The sequence below is a fragment of the Heloderma suspectum genome, chromosome 2 (genome assembly GCF_057233095.1).
Source record: "Heloderma suspectum isolate Gila_16-S chromosome 2, 16-S_ref, whole genome shotgun sequence".
In the NCBI taxonomy this organism is placed as follows: domain Eukaryota; kingdom Metazoa; phylum Chordata; class Lepidosauria; order Squamata; family Helodermatidae; genus Heloderma; species Heloderma suspectum.
In genome coordinates this window covers 139617918-139637790 of record NC_139459.1, presented here as the reverse complement: position 1 = coordinate 139637790, position 19873 = coordinate 139617918, and the positions used below count along the sequence as shown (strand labels likewise).

General features: G+C 44.1%; 1 protein-coding gene across 1 annotated transcript in view; it reads left to right on the top strand.

The window, feature by feature from the left end:
- TEX15 (testis expressed 15, meiosis and synapsis associated) overlaps nt 1-19873 on the top strand; it is a 78790-nt gene that overhangs the window by 23090 nt on the left and 35827 nt on the right. Inside the window, exons 3-6 of the mRNA XM_084835023.1 lie at nt 6396-6561; nt 8542-8785; nt 11886-12032; nt 17777-17939. Of these exons, the coding sequence (XP_084691149.1) occupies nt 6396-6561; nt 8542-8785; nt 11886-12032; nt 17777-17939 (720 nt within the window). The remainder of the gene's footprint in view (nt 1-6395; nt 6562-8541; nt 8786-11885; nt 12033-17776; nt 17940-19873) is intronic.

Below are 19873 nucleotides of genomic sequence, written 5' to 3'. Positions count from 1 at the left end.
AGACACCACATCAAAGTCATTCTGCCACAATCAATCAGAACTTCTCTCCTCTGGTGGAGAACACCACACAACATAGCAAAGGGCACACCCATCCAAGAACCTTGTCACATCATTGTGGCCACAGATGCCAGCTTGGAGGGTTGGGGAGCTCAGTGCCAGGCTTTCCCATTCAAGGGATCTGGCCTCCCGAGGTGAAACACCACAGTATCAATTGGCTGGAGTTACGAGCAATCCACCTTGCCTTCAAACATTTTGTCCAGCTCATGGGTCCTGTCCATTTCCTAGTCAGAACAGATAGCACCACAGCCTTAGCCCACATAAATAATCAAGAAGGAATGAAATCCAAATCTCTTCACAAGGAAAACTCTTCCGTCCTCACTGGGCAGAACACAACATCCTGACCATCACTGCACAGAACATCCAGGGGACTCCCAACACAGAAGCTGAGTTTCTCAGTTGACAACAACTTGACCCACTTTCAATCCAACAGTTTTTCAGAGTCTTTGCCATCACTTCAGCCCATCCCTGGTAGACCTATTTGCCTCTGCACTCAACATTCAACTACCTCGCTTCTTCTCCAGACATCTAGCTTGAACAGCAGAAGCCACAGATGCTCTCCACTCCCCCTGGCCCAAGGGCAAACTTCACGCATTCCCGCAGTTTCCACTTTTGGCCAGGGTCCTCGGGAAGATCAAGGAGGAACGGGCAACTGTAATACTCATAGCACCATTTTGGCCCAGGAGACGGTGGTTCTCCCAAATCCTACAGCTGGTGGAGTCAGAGACCTGGTTCTTTCCATTGACACCTGACTTTCTCACGCAAGGCCCTGCATGGCATCCAGACCCTGAATGGCTGCAGCTTGCAGCCTGGCTACTGAACGCCTCACCTTCCTCTCCCTAGGCTGTGCAGCTGAAGTAATAAACACCATGCTGTCTTCCAGGAGACCATCTACCAATTGAATATACAAAACAATGTGGAAGGCGTTCATTCGTTGGTGCAAGGGGAAACACATAGATCACAAGATGGCAGGAATCATCCTGTTCCTGCAAGTGGGGCTAGATATGGGACTCAAAGCAAATACGCTTTGAAGATAAGCCACAGCTCTTTCTTTTGTCCTTTCCAAGCCCTGCCACAAGCCACTTAGTGCTCATCCACACATTAAACGATTCCTCAGAGAAGCATCACTTATTTCCCCTCCAGTTATATATAGTTTCCCTTCATGGGACCTCCATTCAGTCCTTTCTGTTCTCACTGCTCCACTCTTTGAGCCTCTCAGAACTCTACGTTTCCTCTCACTTAAGGTCTTATTTCTGGTAGCTATAACCTTTGCCAGAAGAATTTCAGAGTTATCGGCTCTCTCCATGAGGGACTCGCCTCTGCACGTTCTGCAAGGACTCTGTCACACTCTGGTTGGATCCATCTTTCATTCCCAACATTAATACTCTCTTTCACAGAACTCAATAAATTGTTCTTCCCTCCTTCTGCCCTAATCCTTCTCACCCCTCTGAGCGAGTCTGGTACAACTTGGATGTTAGAAGGGCCATAAAAATCTACCTTAAGAGGACCGTTCCGATTCCTTGTTTCCCTTCACCCAACAGCCTTAGGGCAGTAAGCTTTCTTTGCTACCTTTGCCAGATGTCTGAAGACATGTATTTTTGCGGCCTATGAGGATAAAAAAACTCTCTAAACCCGCACATGTTACTCCGCCAGGGCCACGGCTGCCTCAGCGGCTTTTTTTGTGAACACCCCCTTAGCAGAGATCCATAGGGCAGCCACGTGGTCCTCACACCATACGTTCATAAGGAATTATAGGATGGACATATAGGCTTATGCCAAAGCAGTCTTGGATGTAGAGTGTTAGAGCAGGTATTACCTCATGCATAGGGTCAACCTACTTTGGGACCCACCCTCTGGGAATAGTAGCTTTTGTACATCCCATGATGGATGTCTCCTTCAGACCAGATGGGAATGGAAAGTTGGGTTGTTGTTGTTGTTGTTGTTGTTCAGTCGTTCAGTCGTGTCCGACTCTTCGTGACCCCATGGACCATAGCACGCCAGGCCTTCCTGTCCTGCGCTCTCTCCCGGAGCGTGCTCAAGTTCATATTCGTTGCATCCGTGATGCTATCTAGCCATCTCATCCTCTGCCGTCCCCTTCTCCTTTTGCCTTCAGTCTTCCCCAGCATCAGGGTCTTTTCCAGGGAGTTTTCTCTTCGCATTAGGTGGCCAAAATATTGGAGCTTCAGCTTCAGTATCTGTCCTTCCAATGAGCAGTCAGGGTTGATTTCCTTTAGGATGGACTGATTTGACCTCCTTGCAGTCCAGGGGACTCGTAAGAGTCTTCTCCAGCACCACAGTTCGAAAGCATCAATTCTTCGGCGCTCAGCCTTCCTTATAGTCCAGCTCTCACAGCCATACATTACTACTGGGAAAACCATAGCTTTGATTAGACGGACCTTTGTCGGCAAGGTGATGTCTCTGCTTCTTACTATGCTGTCTAGGTTGGCCATAGCTTTCCTCCCAAGGAGCAAGCATCTTTTAATTTCATGGCTACAGTCACCATCTGTGGTGATCTTGGAGCCCAAGAAAGTAAAATCTGTCACTGCTTCCATTTCTTCCCCTTCTATATGCCAGGAAGTGATAGGGCCAGATGCCATGATCTTTGTTTTTTTAATGTTGAGTTTCAAACCAGCTTTTGCACTCTCCTCTTTCACCCTCAACAAGAGGCTCTTGAGATCCTCTTCGCTTTCTGCCATTAGGGTGGTATCGTCTGCATATCGGAGGTTGTTGATAATTCTCCCAGCAATCTTAATTCCGACCTCTGATTCATCCAACCCGGCATTTCTCATGATGTACTCTGCATATAAGTTAAATAAGCAGGGTGACAATATGCAGCCTTGTCGTACTCCTTTCCCAATTTTGAACCAATCGGTTGTTCCATGTCTGGTTCTTACTGTTGCTTCTTGACCCTCGTACAGGTTTCTCAGGAGACAGGTAAGGTGGTCTGGTACTCCCATCACTTTAAGAATTTGCCACAGTTTGTTGTGATCCACACAATCAAAGGCTTTAGCATAGTCAATGAAGCAGAAATAGACGTTTTTCTGGAATTCTCTTGCTTTCTCCATGATGCAGCGAATGTTGGCGATTTGATCTCTAGTTCCTCTGCCTCTTCGAAACCCAGCTTGTACTTCCGGTAGTTCTCGGTTCACATACTGCTGAAGCCTAGCTTGTAGGATTTTGAGCATCACCTTGCTGGCATGTGAAATGAGCGCAATTGTGCGGTAGTTTGAACACTCTTTGGCGTTGCCCTTCTTTGGAATTGGAATGTAAACTGACCTTTTCCAGTCTTGTGGCCACTGTTGAGTGTTCCAGATTTGTTGGCATATTGAATGCAGCACTTTAACAGCATCATCTTTTAGGATTTTAAATAGCTCAGCTGGAATACTGTCATCTCCGCTAGCTTTGTTGTTACTAATGCTTCCTAAGGCCCACTTGACTTCACTCTCTAGGATGTCCGGCTCAAGTTCAGTGACCGCACTATCATGGCTATCAGGGACATTCAGATCTTTCCTGTATAGTTCTTCTGTGTATTCTTGCCACCTCTTCTTAATCTCATCTGCTTCTGTTAGGTCCCTGCCTTCTTTGTCCTTTATCATGCCCGTCTTTGCACAAAACGTTCCCTTGAGATCTCCAATTTTCTTGAAGAGATCTCTAGTCTTTCCCATTCTGTTGTTTTCCTCGATTTCTTTGCATTGTTCATTTAAGAAGGCCTTCTTGTCTCTCCTTGCTATTCTCTGGAACTCTGCATTCAGTTGGGTATATCTTCCCCTTTCTCCCTTGCTTTTCGCTTCCCTTCTTTCGTGAGCTACTTGTAAAGCCTCATCAGACAGCCACTTGGCTTTCTTGCATTTCTTTTTCTTTGGGATGGATTTCGTTGCTGCCTCCTGAACAATGTTACGGACCTCCGTCCATAGTTCCTCAGGCACTCTGTCTATCAGGTCTAATCCCTGAAATCTATTCCTCACCTCCACTGTATATTCATCAGGGATATGATTGAGGTCATACCTGAACGGTTTAGTGGTTTTCCCTACGTTCTTCAATTTAAGCCGAAATTTTGCAAGAAGCAGCTCATGATCTGAGCCACAGTCAGCTCCAGGTCTTGTTTTTACTGACTGTATGGAGCTTCTCCATCTTTGGCTGCAAAGGACATAATCAATCTGATTTCGATATTGACCATCTGGTGACGTCCATGTGTAGAGTCGCCTCTTGTGCTGTTGGAAAAGAGTGTTTGCTATGATCAGCATGTTCTCTTGGCAAAACTCTATTAGCTTTTGTCCTGCTTCATTTTGTACACCAAGGCCATGCCTGCCTGTTATCCCGGTGATTTCTTGACTTCCTACTTTAGCATTCCAATCCCCTATGATGAAGAGGACATCTTTTTTTGGTGTTAGTTCTAGAAGGTGTTGTAGGTCTTCATAGAACTGATCAACCTCAGCTTCTTCGGCCTCAGTGGTTGGGGCATAGACTTGAATTACTGTGATGTTGAATGGTTTGCCTTGGATTCGTACTGAGATCATTCTATCATTTTTAAGATTGTACCCCAGTACTGCTTTTCCCGCCCTTTTGTTGACTATGAGTGCTACTCCATTTCTTCTAAGGGATTCTTGCCCACAATAGTAGATATGATGGTCACCTGAATTAAATTCGCCCATGCCTGTCCATTTGAGTTCGCTGATTCCCAAGATGTCGATGTTCAATCTTGCCATCTCATGTTTGACCACCTCCAGCTTACCTTGATTCATTGATCTGACATTCCAGGTTCCTAAACAATATTGTTCTTTACAGCATCGGATTTTCTTTTCACCGCCAGACACATCCACAGCTGAGTGTCCTTTCGGGTTTGGCCCAGCCGCTTCACTCTTTCTGGCGCTACTTGGAAATACCCTCTGCTCTTCCCCAGTAGCATATTGGACACCTTCCAACCTGAGGGGCTCATCTTCCGGCGTCATCTCTTTTAGCCTTGTGATACGTTCCATGGGGTTTTCTTGGCAAGAATACTGGAGTGGGTTGCCATTTCCTTCTCCAGTGGACCACATTTTGTCAGAACTCTCTGCCATGACCTGTCCGTCTTGGGTGGCCCTGCACGGCATAGCTTATGGCTTCACTGAGTTACGCAAGCCCCTTCGCCACAACAAGGCAGTGATCCATGAAGGGGGGAAAGTTGGGTACTTACCGTCAAGTTCCATTCTGATTCAGTGTGCAGGAGACATCCATACTGTACCCTGTGGCAGACTGACCAACCCTGTTGATACTAGCATTTATTACAATTTTTCTCACGGAGTGTGCCAATACCCGGGGGGGGGGGGTCTCTTTTTCCATTTTACCTTCTGGTTTTTGAATTACTGCATTAATGGCTCCTCAATAGCGACTCTGACCAAATGCTCGGCTAGAAAAGAACTGGCTTGGAGGAACCACAGAGACCAGGACCAAGGCAAAAAGCATGGTCACATATTCCTTGCCTGTCCTGGGCAGTGGGAGGAATTTACCCATGATGGATGTCTCCTGCATACTGTATCAGAATGGAACTTCACAGTAAGGAGCCAACTTTCCATTTTCCCACACACAAGCTACCCTTCCTTCTGGTTCCTCTTTTTTGGTTCATGCCCTACTCTGCCTACTTTCTTCTAAATGCCTCTGAGCTCCCAATCCTTTACCTTCCTTTTATTTAAATTATTATTATTAACTAAAATTACAACAATATAAAATACAACAATATAAAAATATATTTACAATATTGCAAAATACTAAATTTACACTATTACAACAATATAAAAAGTCCTGCTGCCCTCTACTCTCCCATCCCACCAACTTCCTCTTCCCACAAGTAGGCATACAAGTATACGTACATATATGGGGAAGGGAAGGGAAGGAAAGGAAGTCCCTTTGTTTCTTTGCATACTGGGATCCCTTCCCAGTCATTGGCCTGCCTAGCAAAACTGACAACTTTCCATTCCCTCAAAGCAACTGAAGTGGAAATTGTTTTGTTCTTTAGCAACTGAACATTTCATGCCACCACACCTGCTCAGCCAATCAGTGTTGGAGGTTTCATTTTACAATATAAATATTACTTCATGGTACAAAGGAAATATTGCTTTAACTGGTGATGAATTATTTCCAGGAACTCCTAATTCATACAAGATCTTCTGTCTTAAAGGGGGTCAGTCATCTTTTTCCCTAACTGTTCTACCTATTCTCTTTGGAAGGTTCCATTTACTGCGTCCGAACATTTTGTGTTTGTCCAGTTGCTCTGCTGGCAAGAGTTGGTTATTTGCCATGATCAGAATTTTAATAGATTTCTTTACACTTCTATTTGACTGTTTCTTTCTCTTTCCTTTTAGGTCTTCTAACAGAGTGTTCCATTAATCAGAGGGATTACAGTGAGATTAAACAACGTCTGAGTCAAAGTTGTCTTGACACACAGTATAAGCTGGAGTGTCTTTGGGAGATTGAGAAAATAGAAATTCTCCACAATAAATTCCTAGAAGAAGAATTTGTTGCAAAGAGGTGAATTGTGTTTGGATAAAGATCCAATTCATTATGTTTTATTTATCACATTTGTATCCCACCCTTCCCCCTTAAAGTGGCATATGTGCAGTTCTCTTATTGTATCCTCACAACAATCCTGTGAGGTAGGTTAAGCTGAGAGAGAGTGACTTGTCCAGACCCATCTAGTAAGCTCTATAATTGAGTGAGGAATTGAACTCAAGTCTTCTCTAGTCCAAATTTAGCACTCTTGTCCATTAAGCATGTTAAATGTGTAGGAACCCTGCCAGAAAAATAAAATGCACACAGAACAAGTGACTTGTGGTCAGAGTTGAGCTCAGATCCTGGGGTTTAGTCCTAATCTTCCCCAGGTCCAGTTAAGTAATTCTTTCCCCAGTCCTGAACCTTACACACCTGGCTCCAGTCAACTCCAACTCACCAAGCCACCTGCTCTTCCTCCATTATCCCAGACAGTTCCTTTAATCCTGAACCACATAACCCCAACTCCATGCAGCTTCTACTTTCCATTTAAGTGGCTCCGCAGCAAACATATGTGCACCCCTCCTGGATCATTTACATTCTTGAGACTAGGAGGTTTAGCAGATCATAGAGGATAGATAAACATATATTGCATCATTTTACAGTTTCAGAGGTAGGCAACACTTCCCTTCGTGAGCAGCAAGCCATTTTCCAACACAATATGTGCGATTATATCTGTATACCAAAGGCTTACAATGATAAGTTTTTGTCAGGATAGCCTACTGGTGTAGACATTTTCAAAGTTCACGGAATTCTTTAGGGTAATAGAACTTCATTCAGTAAAACTGATTTCTTTGGATATTAACCCATATCCTCTTGGCAGCACACAGCATGTAAATATCACACTAAAAATAACCAAAAAAAATGAAATCAAGAAAATGACCACTCTTAACCCCCCCCCCCCCCCCATGAAATCCTAACCCCAACTGTCTTGGGGAAAATTGATATTGTTTCAGCAAGAAGAATTTGTGTTCAATTTAATGCCTCAGTTGCAGGTCAGGTGACGCCCAGGACACACTCCATAGCTGAGAGTTAGCAGAAATTTAAAATAGCTTGCAGACCTGGCTTCTGGCATCACTGGGTGGCCTCCAAGTATGCCATCTTCTTTTCTTCCAGAAACTTTCAGGGATTTGAGGAGTAGCTGATAAGGTTCCAGAACTGTAGATTATGGTATCTTGCTTAGGGTTCCTTGGCCTCAGGGGTACTCAGGCATTAAATCCTTTATATTTTTTGGAAAGCCTGTTCTCCCTTGGACTAGATCTTGAACCAGCTTGGGATCTCTGCAATCCCTGTGACTCACCTTGAAAACTGCAGAGTTGGTTCACATTTAATGCCAAATCCTAGTTTGGTATAACATGAACAAGCCTCAGACTTGAATGCTGTCCCCTCAAATGATCCTGTTCTTTCTTCCTTCCTGTTTAGCAGAAGCCATGGTTTGCTATTACATCTGAACCAGCAAACTATGGTTTGCATTTGCCTTTCAAACCAGAATCGGGCACTGTGGGGTTTACAGTTCTGGTTGTCAGAGGAAGTGTAAACTATAGTTTGTCAGTTTGGATATGATCCAGTTTCAGCTGGACCATCACCCCACAAAGCCAACTGCCCTTTAGGAAGGATTCCAGGGGGGAGAGAGCGGGAGGGAGAGGGAGAGGGGGAAAGAGAGAGAGGGAGGAGGAGGAGGTGGCTATCTAGGGCTACAGTAATGACAAACTCTTAAGTGTAAATGGTTATGTGTTGTTTTAGGAAGATGTCTTGAACCATTACAAGTCAGGATGCATCCTGAGGTGTCTAACAGACAGGTCCAGATAGTTATTTTGTTCCCTTGGGTATAACGCAAACAAATTACTAAATATTATGAAACAGTTTGAGACCTAAGGACATTGAGCAAAGTAATTAACTGCTACAATTAATTTATATAAATTGTTATTTGCAAACATGTATTCTTTATTTTTGAATTGTTAGGACTAAGTTGCGTGAAGAAGGAAGACAAGATAAAGAACTCTCTAGCTTTTTAGTTGCGTCTAAAGATGAAGTCTCAAAAATTTGTCAGAGTGGTCTGCATATTGGTCATTCCAAGAAAGAACTAAATATCATGAAGGAGCTAGGAAATCCTCATCTTGGAGTATATTTATTCAGATATGTTGATATCGCTTTGGATTATGCATCCACGCACTCAATCCCAATAGAAAATATCATTATTTTCAGGGTAAGTGTTATATAAGGAAATTGTGAATGCCAGGAAACTACCCTGTTGTCTGCAGAGTCCTTGTTTGGATCCAAAAGTTGTTTTCATCCTATGGAAGAAATCTTTTCCAAATTGATTTAAAATTGGATATAAAATGGGCATGTGAAAGTTGAAGAAAGTGTGAAGATAAATTTTTTATCAGGGTTGAAATGCAAAGCCCTTGACTGTTCCAGGGGGTTATTCTAGAATGTTTTGCCACCTAATAATTATAAATTTTCTTCTGATTTGCAAATTAATGTTATTAGTGGACTATTTATAGCCATGGAGTCTTCTGCTTGTATGCTCTGATCCAGCAACAGGTTTCCTCATGTTGTTTGGTCCTTAGGCTCACAGAATGGCTGTTCTGCCGTGCAAATCCACACTGGATGTCGCTACATGGTGGCAAAAAAGATAGCTGCATAGGTCTGTACTGGATGTCAGATGCAAGTGTGGATTCACTGATGTGCACGTGCACACTGATGTTATCTGCATGCATATCTGACCAGAGTGCTGCAATCCTCTATGCCCATTTATTTATTTATAATACTTCTTGGCTACTTTTCAGGGCAGAAGCCCTCCCAAGGTGGCTTACAGCAATAAAATACATAAAAACAGTTAAAATATTAAAAACAATAAAAGCAAACAATAAAACCAGCAACAACGATAACGGCCATAACAGCACAATAGCAGTCATTTCAAGAGAAGGCCACTGTAAAATAATACGTTTTTAAGGCCTTCTTAAATGCCTGCAATGACAGAGCATGGTGGACCTCCAATGGCAACTTGTTCCAGAGGTGTGGGGCTACTGCAGAGAAGGCCCGCTCATATGTGGTCACCCACCTGACTGCTCTCAGAGGTGATCAAGTGAGAAGGGCCTCTCTGATCTTAAAAGTGTGGGCAGGCTGATGTGGGTGAAGGTGGTCCATCCAATAACTTGGTCCCAAACTGTTTAATACAGAGGATAGAAGTTTACTGCAAGAAATTTACCATCTGTCTCTTTAACTGGATGGGAATGCACAACTACATGGTCTTCTAAATGCTACTGTGAATAGATTTTTCAATGCACAGACCAATCCTGTCTTTGTCTACAAGGACCAGCCCTACCATTAGCCATGCTGGTGGATCATGGGTGGTAGTGGATTGTGCCCCATATCCACTACTTGCAGGCCCCCTTCTGCTGCTGCCTGATTACCATTTATGGAGTGCTGCCACTTCTACTGATCTCCCTACACCTCATTCTGAGGAAGGGGTCAGAGTGAGGCATTATGGGTTAGTCGGCCCTGGAGTGCACCTGCACTGCTGTTGCTTTGCCATGAAAAATATGGTTTAAAGTTTTGAGTTAAATTTAAAGTTTAACTTCAGCTTAAGCTTTAGACATAATTTGTTGCCATCAAGGCAAAGCAGTGGCACAGGTGCTCTCCAGAGCTACCCCACTCGTAACGCCTCATTCTATAAAAGATCCTTTCCTCAGAGTGTGCATTGAGGGGAAAGGTGGAAACAGAACACCTTGGATCATGTGGTGGCAAAAAAAACGAATTAGAAAACACAGCTTGGTGGGGGACAGAGGGGATCAGCAGCAAAAGCAAACTGGGTTAAGAGAAGGTGGCAGGCAAGCGGGCAGAGAGGAAGAGGAGAGGTCCATGTCATGCGCTGCAGTGTCTTGTGCCAACCCTAATTTAGAAGAAAATCCCAGTGAATACAGTGGGAACTACTCCAGAGTAAGTATGTATAGGGTTGCAACCACAAGGTACTAATTAGGTACAGCTATCTCTGGGTTGGACCTTAATCCTTCTCTTGAAATCATTCTTGGTATAAGGTGCTATGATTGAGAATAATTAGAGGCTATTGTTTACTGGTAAGAATACTTTGTTCCCTAGAATTAGGCCATAGAAGAAAAAAAGTGTCCAGGTAGAGAACTGAATATAATGTTGCCACCATTTTGCTGAACTTTAGTGCAACCATTTCCTTATTGGATCCTTGCCCCCCTTGGTTTATAAAAACTGGCAGGGAGGGAACAGTTTGCTGGGCTAGGGAGGTAATCAGTGCCTCCTTGTGAGAGGGAGTGGTCCCGGGCTGCCTGAAAGAAGTTGTGGTGAGACCACTCCTGAAGAAATCATCCTTTGACCCAGAAATCTCAATAACTTTAGGTGGGTGGCAAATGTTCCTTTCCTGGACAAGATCCTTGAGCGGGTGGTTGCCAACCAGTTCCAGATGCTCTTGCATGAGACTGATTATTGGGATCCATTTCAGTCAGGGGTTGCACTCCCCCTGAAGGAGCAAGTTTGTAGCTGAGGGGGGTCTCCTGTTTGCCACTTTGCTCAGGTAGCCTCAGTGGCATGGAGGGTCTTCTATCAGCTTCAGTTGGTGGCCCAGCTGTGCCCCTATCTGGACAGGCATAACCTGGCTTATGTGGGGCTGCCACTGCAAAATGTGGTGGACAGATTGATAACAGGGACTAGAAGGTCCAAACATATGACACCAATTCTTGCCTGCTTGCACTGGCTGCCTGTACATTTCCAAGTCTGATTCAAGGTGCTGCTTTTGACCTATAAAGCCTCACACAGCTCAGGACTGCAGTACCTGACTGAGTGCCCGCTCCCAGCATGAACCTACCCATATACTACGATGATCATCTGAGGCCCTCCTCTGAGTGCCTCGTCTGAGGGAGGCACTCAGCAAAAAGGAAGAGGGCCTTCTCGTTGTTCTCCCCCCCCCCATTATGGAACAGTCTCCCCTGTGAGGCCTGCTTAGTGCCAACAGTGTCATTATTTCGGCACCAGGTTAAGATATACCTCTACTCACAGGCATTTGACAGCATATGTTTTTAACAGGTCCTGGGATTTCTTATAGCTGATAGTTAAAAATGGTGTGTGTGTGTGTGTTTGTTTATTTATTTAGTGTGTTTATATGTTGTATGTAAATGTAAATTTTTATGTTACGTTACAATATTGTATTTTTAAGGTTTTAATCTTTGTAAGCTGCCCAGAGAACTTTGGCTATTGGGTGGTATAGAAATGTAATAAATGGAAACCTTTCAGTGTAAAGTTATTTTGAAGATCTTTCTGTTGCTTCATCTGAGCAGGTTCTCTTAGGGAAAGTGAAGAAAATCCAACCTCCTAAGGGCAAAAAGAAAGTTGCTTTGGATCCAACTCCAAACTTTGATTGCCATATGTCCAGAAATCATCCTTCACTTAAGGATTCATTGGAGGATCAGGCCATTGGTTCTTTGGTAGGCAATTTTGTTACTATAACTTTGTTACAGATGATCTAATAAAGTGCCATACATTTCCCTTTCCTTGTTTGTGTTTTTGAAACCAAATTTATTTTGTCAGTTTATAGCAGGGCTGCAGAGCCCGTGGGCCTGATCTGGCACACTGAGCTCCCTATCCAGCCCACAGAGTCCCCTGGAGAGAATTCCCATTGTTATCTCTGATCTGAGACTGGAGGATGCAGGCAGCAGGGGACTCCACTGCTTGGGGGAAGAGTGGTAGCCAAGTCACTTCATGGTGGTGTGAGAAATCTCAGTGAAGCTACGGAGAAATGGTGAAATGGCAGTGCAGTTGAGAGTGGCCATGCCCACTGATGTCATCCAGCCTGCCGAGGGCCTGGTGGAGAGCAGTCCAGCCCCTCATCTTGAAGCTGTTCCACAGCCCTGGCTTATGGTAACAGAACTATAAGGGCAATTCCACAAAGAGACTGCTATCAAACAGTCAATGTTGTTAGTACAGGGGTCCACAAATTATGTATGGGCTTACTATTGAAAAACATTTCTACTAGACAACAATAATATAGTAAAAGTGCATCTGAACACATGCAGAGTACCTGATTCTATTATTCCCTTTCCACCCAGCATGTGGTAGCTTGCCCCATCCCACAGCATTAAGGGCAAGGGCTAATAGAGCAGATGGCATTGTTCCCCATAAACCTGAATCCCCTACAAGCCTCTCTCTGAAAAATCAACATTGCCACCAGTTTCCCGCCAAACCCCAGTTCTGCCCAGCAAGCATCTATTTTCAAAATTAGGTTTAAAAACACTAGTGGACATAGGCCCTGTTCCCTATAATGACAACCCATCAGTTTAAAAACCAATGGAGTGTTGTGCATGAGCAGGCGTGCTTACTGCAGTGCACCTGCCTCTTCTGCTTTACCTGATAACTCATGATCGACTCCTTTGTAGGTTGTGGAGTGTGACGCGCAAATCCAGACTGCTGGTTGTTTCGCCCCAAAACAATGGGTGCGCTGCCTGCAGTGCACCCGCCTCTTCCACTTTACAGCTCAACCCATGTTTGGCTCCTTCGTAGGCTGTGCAGTGTGACGTGCGAACGCTGGGTTGTGTAGGGGTGAAACAACCCAGTGGATAACCCATGGTTCATTGTTGGTTTAACCGGTGGGTTGTTTAGGGACAACCCAGCATTTGCATGTCACACTGCACAACCTACGAAGGGGCCGATTGTGGGTTATGTGGCAAAGCAGAAGAGGCAGGTGCACTGCAGGGAGCGCACCCGCTCATGCACAGCAGCCCATCCATTTTAGAAGGGATGGGTTGTCATTATGTGTGAATGAAGTCATGGTCTTCCTCAATCTCCCAAAACACACCAGTTCCTTCTCCGCAGCAGCTCCTGTTCAGAACCAGTATTTTTTTTAATCAACTTCCAGAGGACAAAACAAGGGGAGTTGGCCTTTTTTTGTTCTGCAGTATTTCCATTGAGGAAAGGGAATGCCAATGCCCTTCAGAACTAGAGAATAGACTCCTCTCAAAAATCAACTTTAGGTTTTTGCGGGAGCCTAATTTAGCGTCTGTGCAACCTCCTGCTCTGAGCATTCTTGCTCACCACGATCAAAGACTTTCTTCCCCATGGCCTTTTGGTGGGTAGATCTGCTGACGGCTATATCACTACTGCTTCTACTACTACTAATAGTAATAGTGGTAAGGTAGGGCAACTTGGCCTCTTCTTATATAATCCAGACAGACCTAAATAGTCCTGCCATGACTTGCCTATTAGGGAATTCCCTCTTCCAATCCACCTACATACGATTGACCTTTTGGGGCACCTTTCTTTAATCACCTACCATCATAACCTCTTCTCATAGAATCATAGAATAGTGGGATTGGAAGGGGCCCACAAGGCCATTGAGTCCACTCCCCTGCTCAATGCAGGAATCCAAGTCAGAGCATCCCTGACAGATGGCTGTCCAGCCTCGTCTTGAATGCCTCCAGTGTGGGACAGCCCACTACCTCCCTAGGTAATTGGTTCCATTGTTGTACTGCTCTAACAGTCAGGAAGTTTTTCCTGATGTTCAGCCTGAATCTGGCTTCCTGTAACTTGAGCCCATTATTCCGTGTCCTGTACTCTGGGATGATTGCGAAGAGATGCCGGCCTTCCTCTCTGTGACAGCCTTTCAAGTACTTGAAGAGCACTATCATATCTCCCCTCAGTCTTCTCTTCTCAAGGATAAACATGCCCAGTTCTTTCCATCTCTCTTCATAGGGCTTTGTTTCCAGTCCCCTGATCATCTTTGTTGCCCTCCTCTGAACCCTTTCCAGTTTGTCTGCATCCTTCTTAAAATGTGTTGCCCAGAACTTGACACAGTACTCCAGATGAGGCCTAACCAGTGCTGAGTAGAGGGAAACTAGTACTTCCCGGGATTTGGAAGCTATGCTTCTGTTAATGCAGCCCAAAAGAGCATTTGCCTTTTTTGCAGCCACATCACATTGTTGGCTCATATTCAGCTTCTGATTGACAACAGTTCCAAGATCCTTCTCGCTTGTAGTGTTGTTGAGCCACCTATCCCCCATCTTGTAACTGTGCATTTGGTTTCTTTTTCCTAGGTGCAGAACATGGCATTTATCCCTATTAAATGTCATTCTGTTGTTTTCTGCCCAGCACTTCAGTCTATCAAGATCACTTTGAATTTTGTTTCTGTCTCCCAAAGTATTACCTATCCCTCCCAAATTTGTGTCATCTGCAAATTTGATCAGCATTCCCTGCACCACCTCCCCCAAGTCATTAATAAAAATACTGAAGAGCGCTTGGCCCAGGACTGAGCCCTGCAGTACCCCGCTCGTTACCTCTCCCCAGTTTGAGAAGATTGATAATCACTATTTGAGTCCAATTCTGTAGCCAACTGTGGATCCACCGGACCGTTGATTCATCTAGCCCACTTTGAACTAATTTGCTCATCAGGATATCATGGGGCACTTTGTCGAAAGCTTTGCTGAAGTCGAGGTATATGATGTCCACAGCATTCCCACAGTCCACAAGGGAGGTTCCCTGATCAAAACATGAGATCAGATTCATCTGGCAGGATTTGTTCTTGACAAATCCATGTTGGCTTCGAGTAATCACTGCATTGTTTTCAAGGCCCTTACAGATGGATTGCTTTATCATCTGCTCCAGAATTTTCCCAGGGATTGATGTCAGACTGTAGTTCCCAGGTTCCTCCTTTTTACCCTTTTTGAAGGTAGGGGCAACATTAGCCCTCCTCCAGTCATCTGGCACTTCACTCGTCCTCCATGATTTCTCAAAGAGAATAGACAGTGGTTCTGAGAGTTCTTCTGCCAGTTCCTTTATTACTCTAGGATGCAGTTCATCTGGCCCTGGAGATTTGAACTCATTCAAAGTAATTAGGTGTTCCTTGACCATATGCCTGTCGATCTCAAGCTGCAATCCTGCCCCTTCAGCCTGTACTTCGCCTTTGCCAGGGGGGCCATAGACCCTCTTTTGGGAGAAGACTGCGACAAAGTAGGAATTGAGCACTTCTGCCTTTTCTTTGTCACCTGTTATCATTTTGCCATCCTTATTTAATAGCTGAACCACCATTTCTTTGCTCTGTCTTTTACTCTGCACGTAGCTGAAGAAAGCCTTTTTGTTGCTTTTAGCATCCCTCGCTAACCTCTGCTCGTTCTCAGCTTTAGCCTTCCTGACACCATCCCTGCAATTCTGTGCTACCTGCCTGTACTCTTCCTTTGTTGCTTGGCTTTCTCTCCATTTCCTATAGGTGTACTTTTTTGTTTTCAGGTAATCTCTAAGCCTTTTGTGAAGCCACATTGGCTTCTTCTGTTGTCTTCCACCTTTTCTCTCCACTGATCAATCAACTGCTCCTACTCTGTAGCCTCTTTCTTCACCTGTTTGGGTCCACCGTCCTGTAGAACTCCTGATTCTAACATTTAGTCCCCCATCCCTCAGTAGATATCTCCCTAAACCTCAGCATGCATGCCTGTGATCTCTGCTTCACTTTCCTTTCCAACAGCTGACATCTTACGTAGGTGTATAAGTAAGTAAGTAAACAAAACAGCTGTATTGTTTGTAAGATTATAACCTTTGTTCCTCAGAACTCAGAATTTTCATAAACATCTAATATCACAGTAACTCAGCCAGTGGTAAGAGTCTCACAGAAGATGGGCAACAGCCAATTCATTATTTATTATGGCTACCCCACTTTTAGAGAGAGTTTTTTTTTACCTTTTCTGTTGTCCTTTGGAGATATGGTTATTTTCTGTAAAATAGATAACCTACCTCAAATTATACATCATCTGCATACTGCTGATCTTCAATAAGAGTGCCAAACATAATTTTGCATGAGTGACCTTGACAGATTGTGAGTATACAATGTTAAGGTTTCTAGTGCACAGATTGCTTAATGCTTTAATGAAACTACATTGTATTGAAATGCAAAATACAGCATTGAATCAAACCATGTCACCACAGTCTGTAAAACACCCTGAATTCCCCTTTAAAGGCAAATCCTGCTTTGGCTTTGGTTTATTGAAACCAGCATGTACCAAATTAGATTGTAGCCAGTTGAAGCCAATTTGGGAGTTGCAAGTTGAGGGAGCAGGTGGGAAAATTAGTTGAGAATCCTGATTGATGGCTGAGAGAAGAAAAATAAGACATAGATCCATAGAGTGGGACTCCAGTGTCAAGGGGTATAGATTTTGTGAGTAGGATCTGTGTGTAAGCTCCTTGGCAGATGTGAAGTCCAATATGCAAATATCAGATGGGGCAGGATGAGACAGGGCCAAGCCAGCACAATCTCTATCTGCCATCACTCATGGGATCTGAATGTCTGCATAGGGCAGAACCTTTTTGGCCCTGAGGGCTGCATTGGGTGAATGTTTCCTTGCTAGCACTAGCAATGAAATCCTTGGGGAAACATCAGGCAGTGCCACCACCACAGCAGATGCAAAGCTGGGGTCTGGTGGGCCTGTAGGCCTCACTTTTTGCATCCCTGGACAAAAGAGATGTACGTTTCAGTATTAATATGACAGTGGTAATGGCTTGGGGACTGATGATTTTCTACTTTCTAATCAGCTTGCTTTTAGAATGGCTTCTCATGGTTTTGGTAATGATTTGCTTTATAGTTGTAAAGTTCATACAGACAAAAAAAGTACAATTTCTAAAGACTGTTAAGGACTGATCTAGTTGGACCCTTCTGTCCTCCATAAGCTGTATACAGTCCTGAGAGTGCAGCTCTCTATTTGTTGGCAACATTGGCAATGGGGGAGGGGCAAGGGGCACAACATTCTGCTATGTGGAGCAGTGCATGTAGGAGAGGGTGAACAACTGGATCATGGCCTTAGTATTTGAAGGCGGCCTCTTCTGCATTTCTTTTGTGATGGTGTTAAATACCTTTTTATTGCCAGTACTTTTTTTTGTAAGGCAGTCTTACAATCAAATATTATAATTGCTATACAACAACCAGTGACTCAAACTGTGGGCAGTATCCTATGGACTGCTACCCCACTGGGTACTGCCCTGTGATTTTAGATACTTGAATATTTCCATAAAAACAGTTGTATTTGATGTTAGATAGTTTTCAATGAATTTATAAATGGTGAGAGATTTTTTGAAATAGTGAATGTTGAGTCAGTTTTGACGAAATATCAAATTCTGAAGTTATTTTAGCCATCTTTGTGTAAGTTAATAAATTCAGCAGGCTAGTTACACTCTTGTGATATTTTCATGTTTGCAGGTATATTTTTATGAATACAATGAACTTTCAAAACCTGTGGATAAGCCTAGGCAATGCCTTCCATATGCAGTCATAAAAGTAAAATGTGTTAATCACAAGATGGTTGCTGACTCCCCTGTAACATCTTTGACATGTAAACCTAAAAGGTTGCCTAAGCATGTGGGTAAGCTATTTTAAAAAATGTATATCCTGTTCCCTTCCATTAATATACTCACAGCTCCTTTTGTCTCCTCCCATGTCTACATTTTGTACGACAGTAGTCTCAAACTACGTTTTGTTCTTGGCTGCTGTGTTCAACTTCATGCCTCCACAGTTCCACAAATCTCTGCTTTTATCCCACTGTCTACTTGTTCTTGCTTTCTGCAATCCCACTCTGCTTCGCTGCCACTCTTCTGCTTACCCAGTACTCTGGTCGCTATTCTCACCTCTCTTCCTACAAAAGCCTTTGCTATCTTTCGATGCTTAAAAAATCTTTTGATCTTTTGATGCTTAAAAAATCTTCCCCTTTCATAGCTCCCACCTTTCTTTTCTTTCCTTTAGGCCACAGTCCTGTGCACGCTTACTTGGGAGCAAGTCCCATGGAAAATAGATTTATCCTTTTTCTCAGCTTACTTTTCCCCTCATGTTCCTGTTTCTCAGCTGCTGCCTATTCTTGCTTCTTCCTATAGCTGTTCTGCTCTTGATTCCCTGGGTGCTTCCAGACTAAACCTCTTTAGTGTTGCTGAGATGTTGCTTTTGCAAGATAAACCTAAGGTGGCATTGTAACTATGGGTCCACACCACACTTAATGTAGTGTTTTTACCTTCATTGCAGTTTCTGAGTGCTGCGTCCACATGCTAGTGCAAAAATGCTTTGGCATTACTCAGCTGGGATTGGCAGTATAGTTTTATTTTCTGTTTTCTGGTATGCTTCTTCAGAAGTAAGTCCCGTTCTCAGTTGCAGCCCTCAGTCAGCAAAGGTTTCTCCTTTGACATTTAAATGCTTCTACTATGCTATAGCATTGTCGTTGAAATTGCTCATTAATTGGCTTCCTGGAGCCTGCACCCTCTCTCTCCTCCTGAGGTAGAGAAACAAAGGAGTCTTCTATACCTGGGCTAGCCAGCAAGGGGGAGGGAAGAAATGGAGTAGACTGCTGAGTTGGCGGGGTGGTGGTGGTGGTCTTCAGGGTAGGATCTGACAAGGATATTTTAACATGAAAATTCCCTCCCCAAGCTGCTGTTTTGAGACACTGCCCTGCCTTTTCCCCTCCACTGGTTAACCCTGCCTGAGCCCAACCTCTCAGGATGTGGCAGGGATCTTCTTGGCGTTGCTGCTTTTCTCTAAGGTTGCTTCCAGCTGGACAACTCCTCATGCAACCAGTTTCAAGACATTGTGTAGCTATTCCATCTTTCCCCACTAACTGATTTTTGGTGCTAAGAAAAAGCATGGCAGAAGTGGTGGGAGATACTGGAGGGTTACAAATGGAAGACCCATGGGTTCTGGGTGATTTATTAACCACAGCAGCAACCCACCCTCGCCAGGTTCAGATGACACAGTAGACTGCACCAGTGAGGGTAGTTAAGCAAATCAGGCTGGTGTGTGAGTGGCACTGCAGCGTGGTTAACAAGCTATGGTTAACTGCTCTGGCAGTTGTGCAAATCAGGTCACTATCTAGTCATCCATAAAAATTCTGTAAATGAGGCAGGGCAGCCTCTTGCTTTGTGTAGGCAAGGCAATGCCTACAAAGCCCCGGGTCACAAAGAGAGAAGTCCTCCTCCCAGCCCCAGCAACTTGCAAGTTAGATGTGCTGTGCTCTGCTGCTACATCTAGTCAAGTTACCTGCTCTCAGTCTATTAGCTGCTTGCAAAGCTTTAAGTTTCACTTCCAGTTTGGGTGTCTGGGCTGGCTAAAGTTCTGGGTATACTCTCTTTTCAGCAGCTTCCTCACAATCTATATGTCCTGAATCTGAGAGCAATTGTGGAGTGTGTTGAGAGGGTCCCATGAACTCCCAACCATTGCTGTTGTATTTTTCTCTTTTTTAAAAATCTGGCCTCCTGGGGGTTTGAGAGTGATCATAGGGTGTGTGGGTAGTATTCCAGGAACCTCCAATCCTCACTT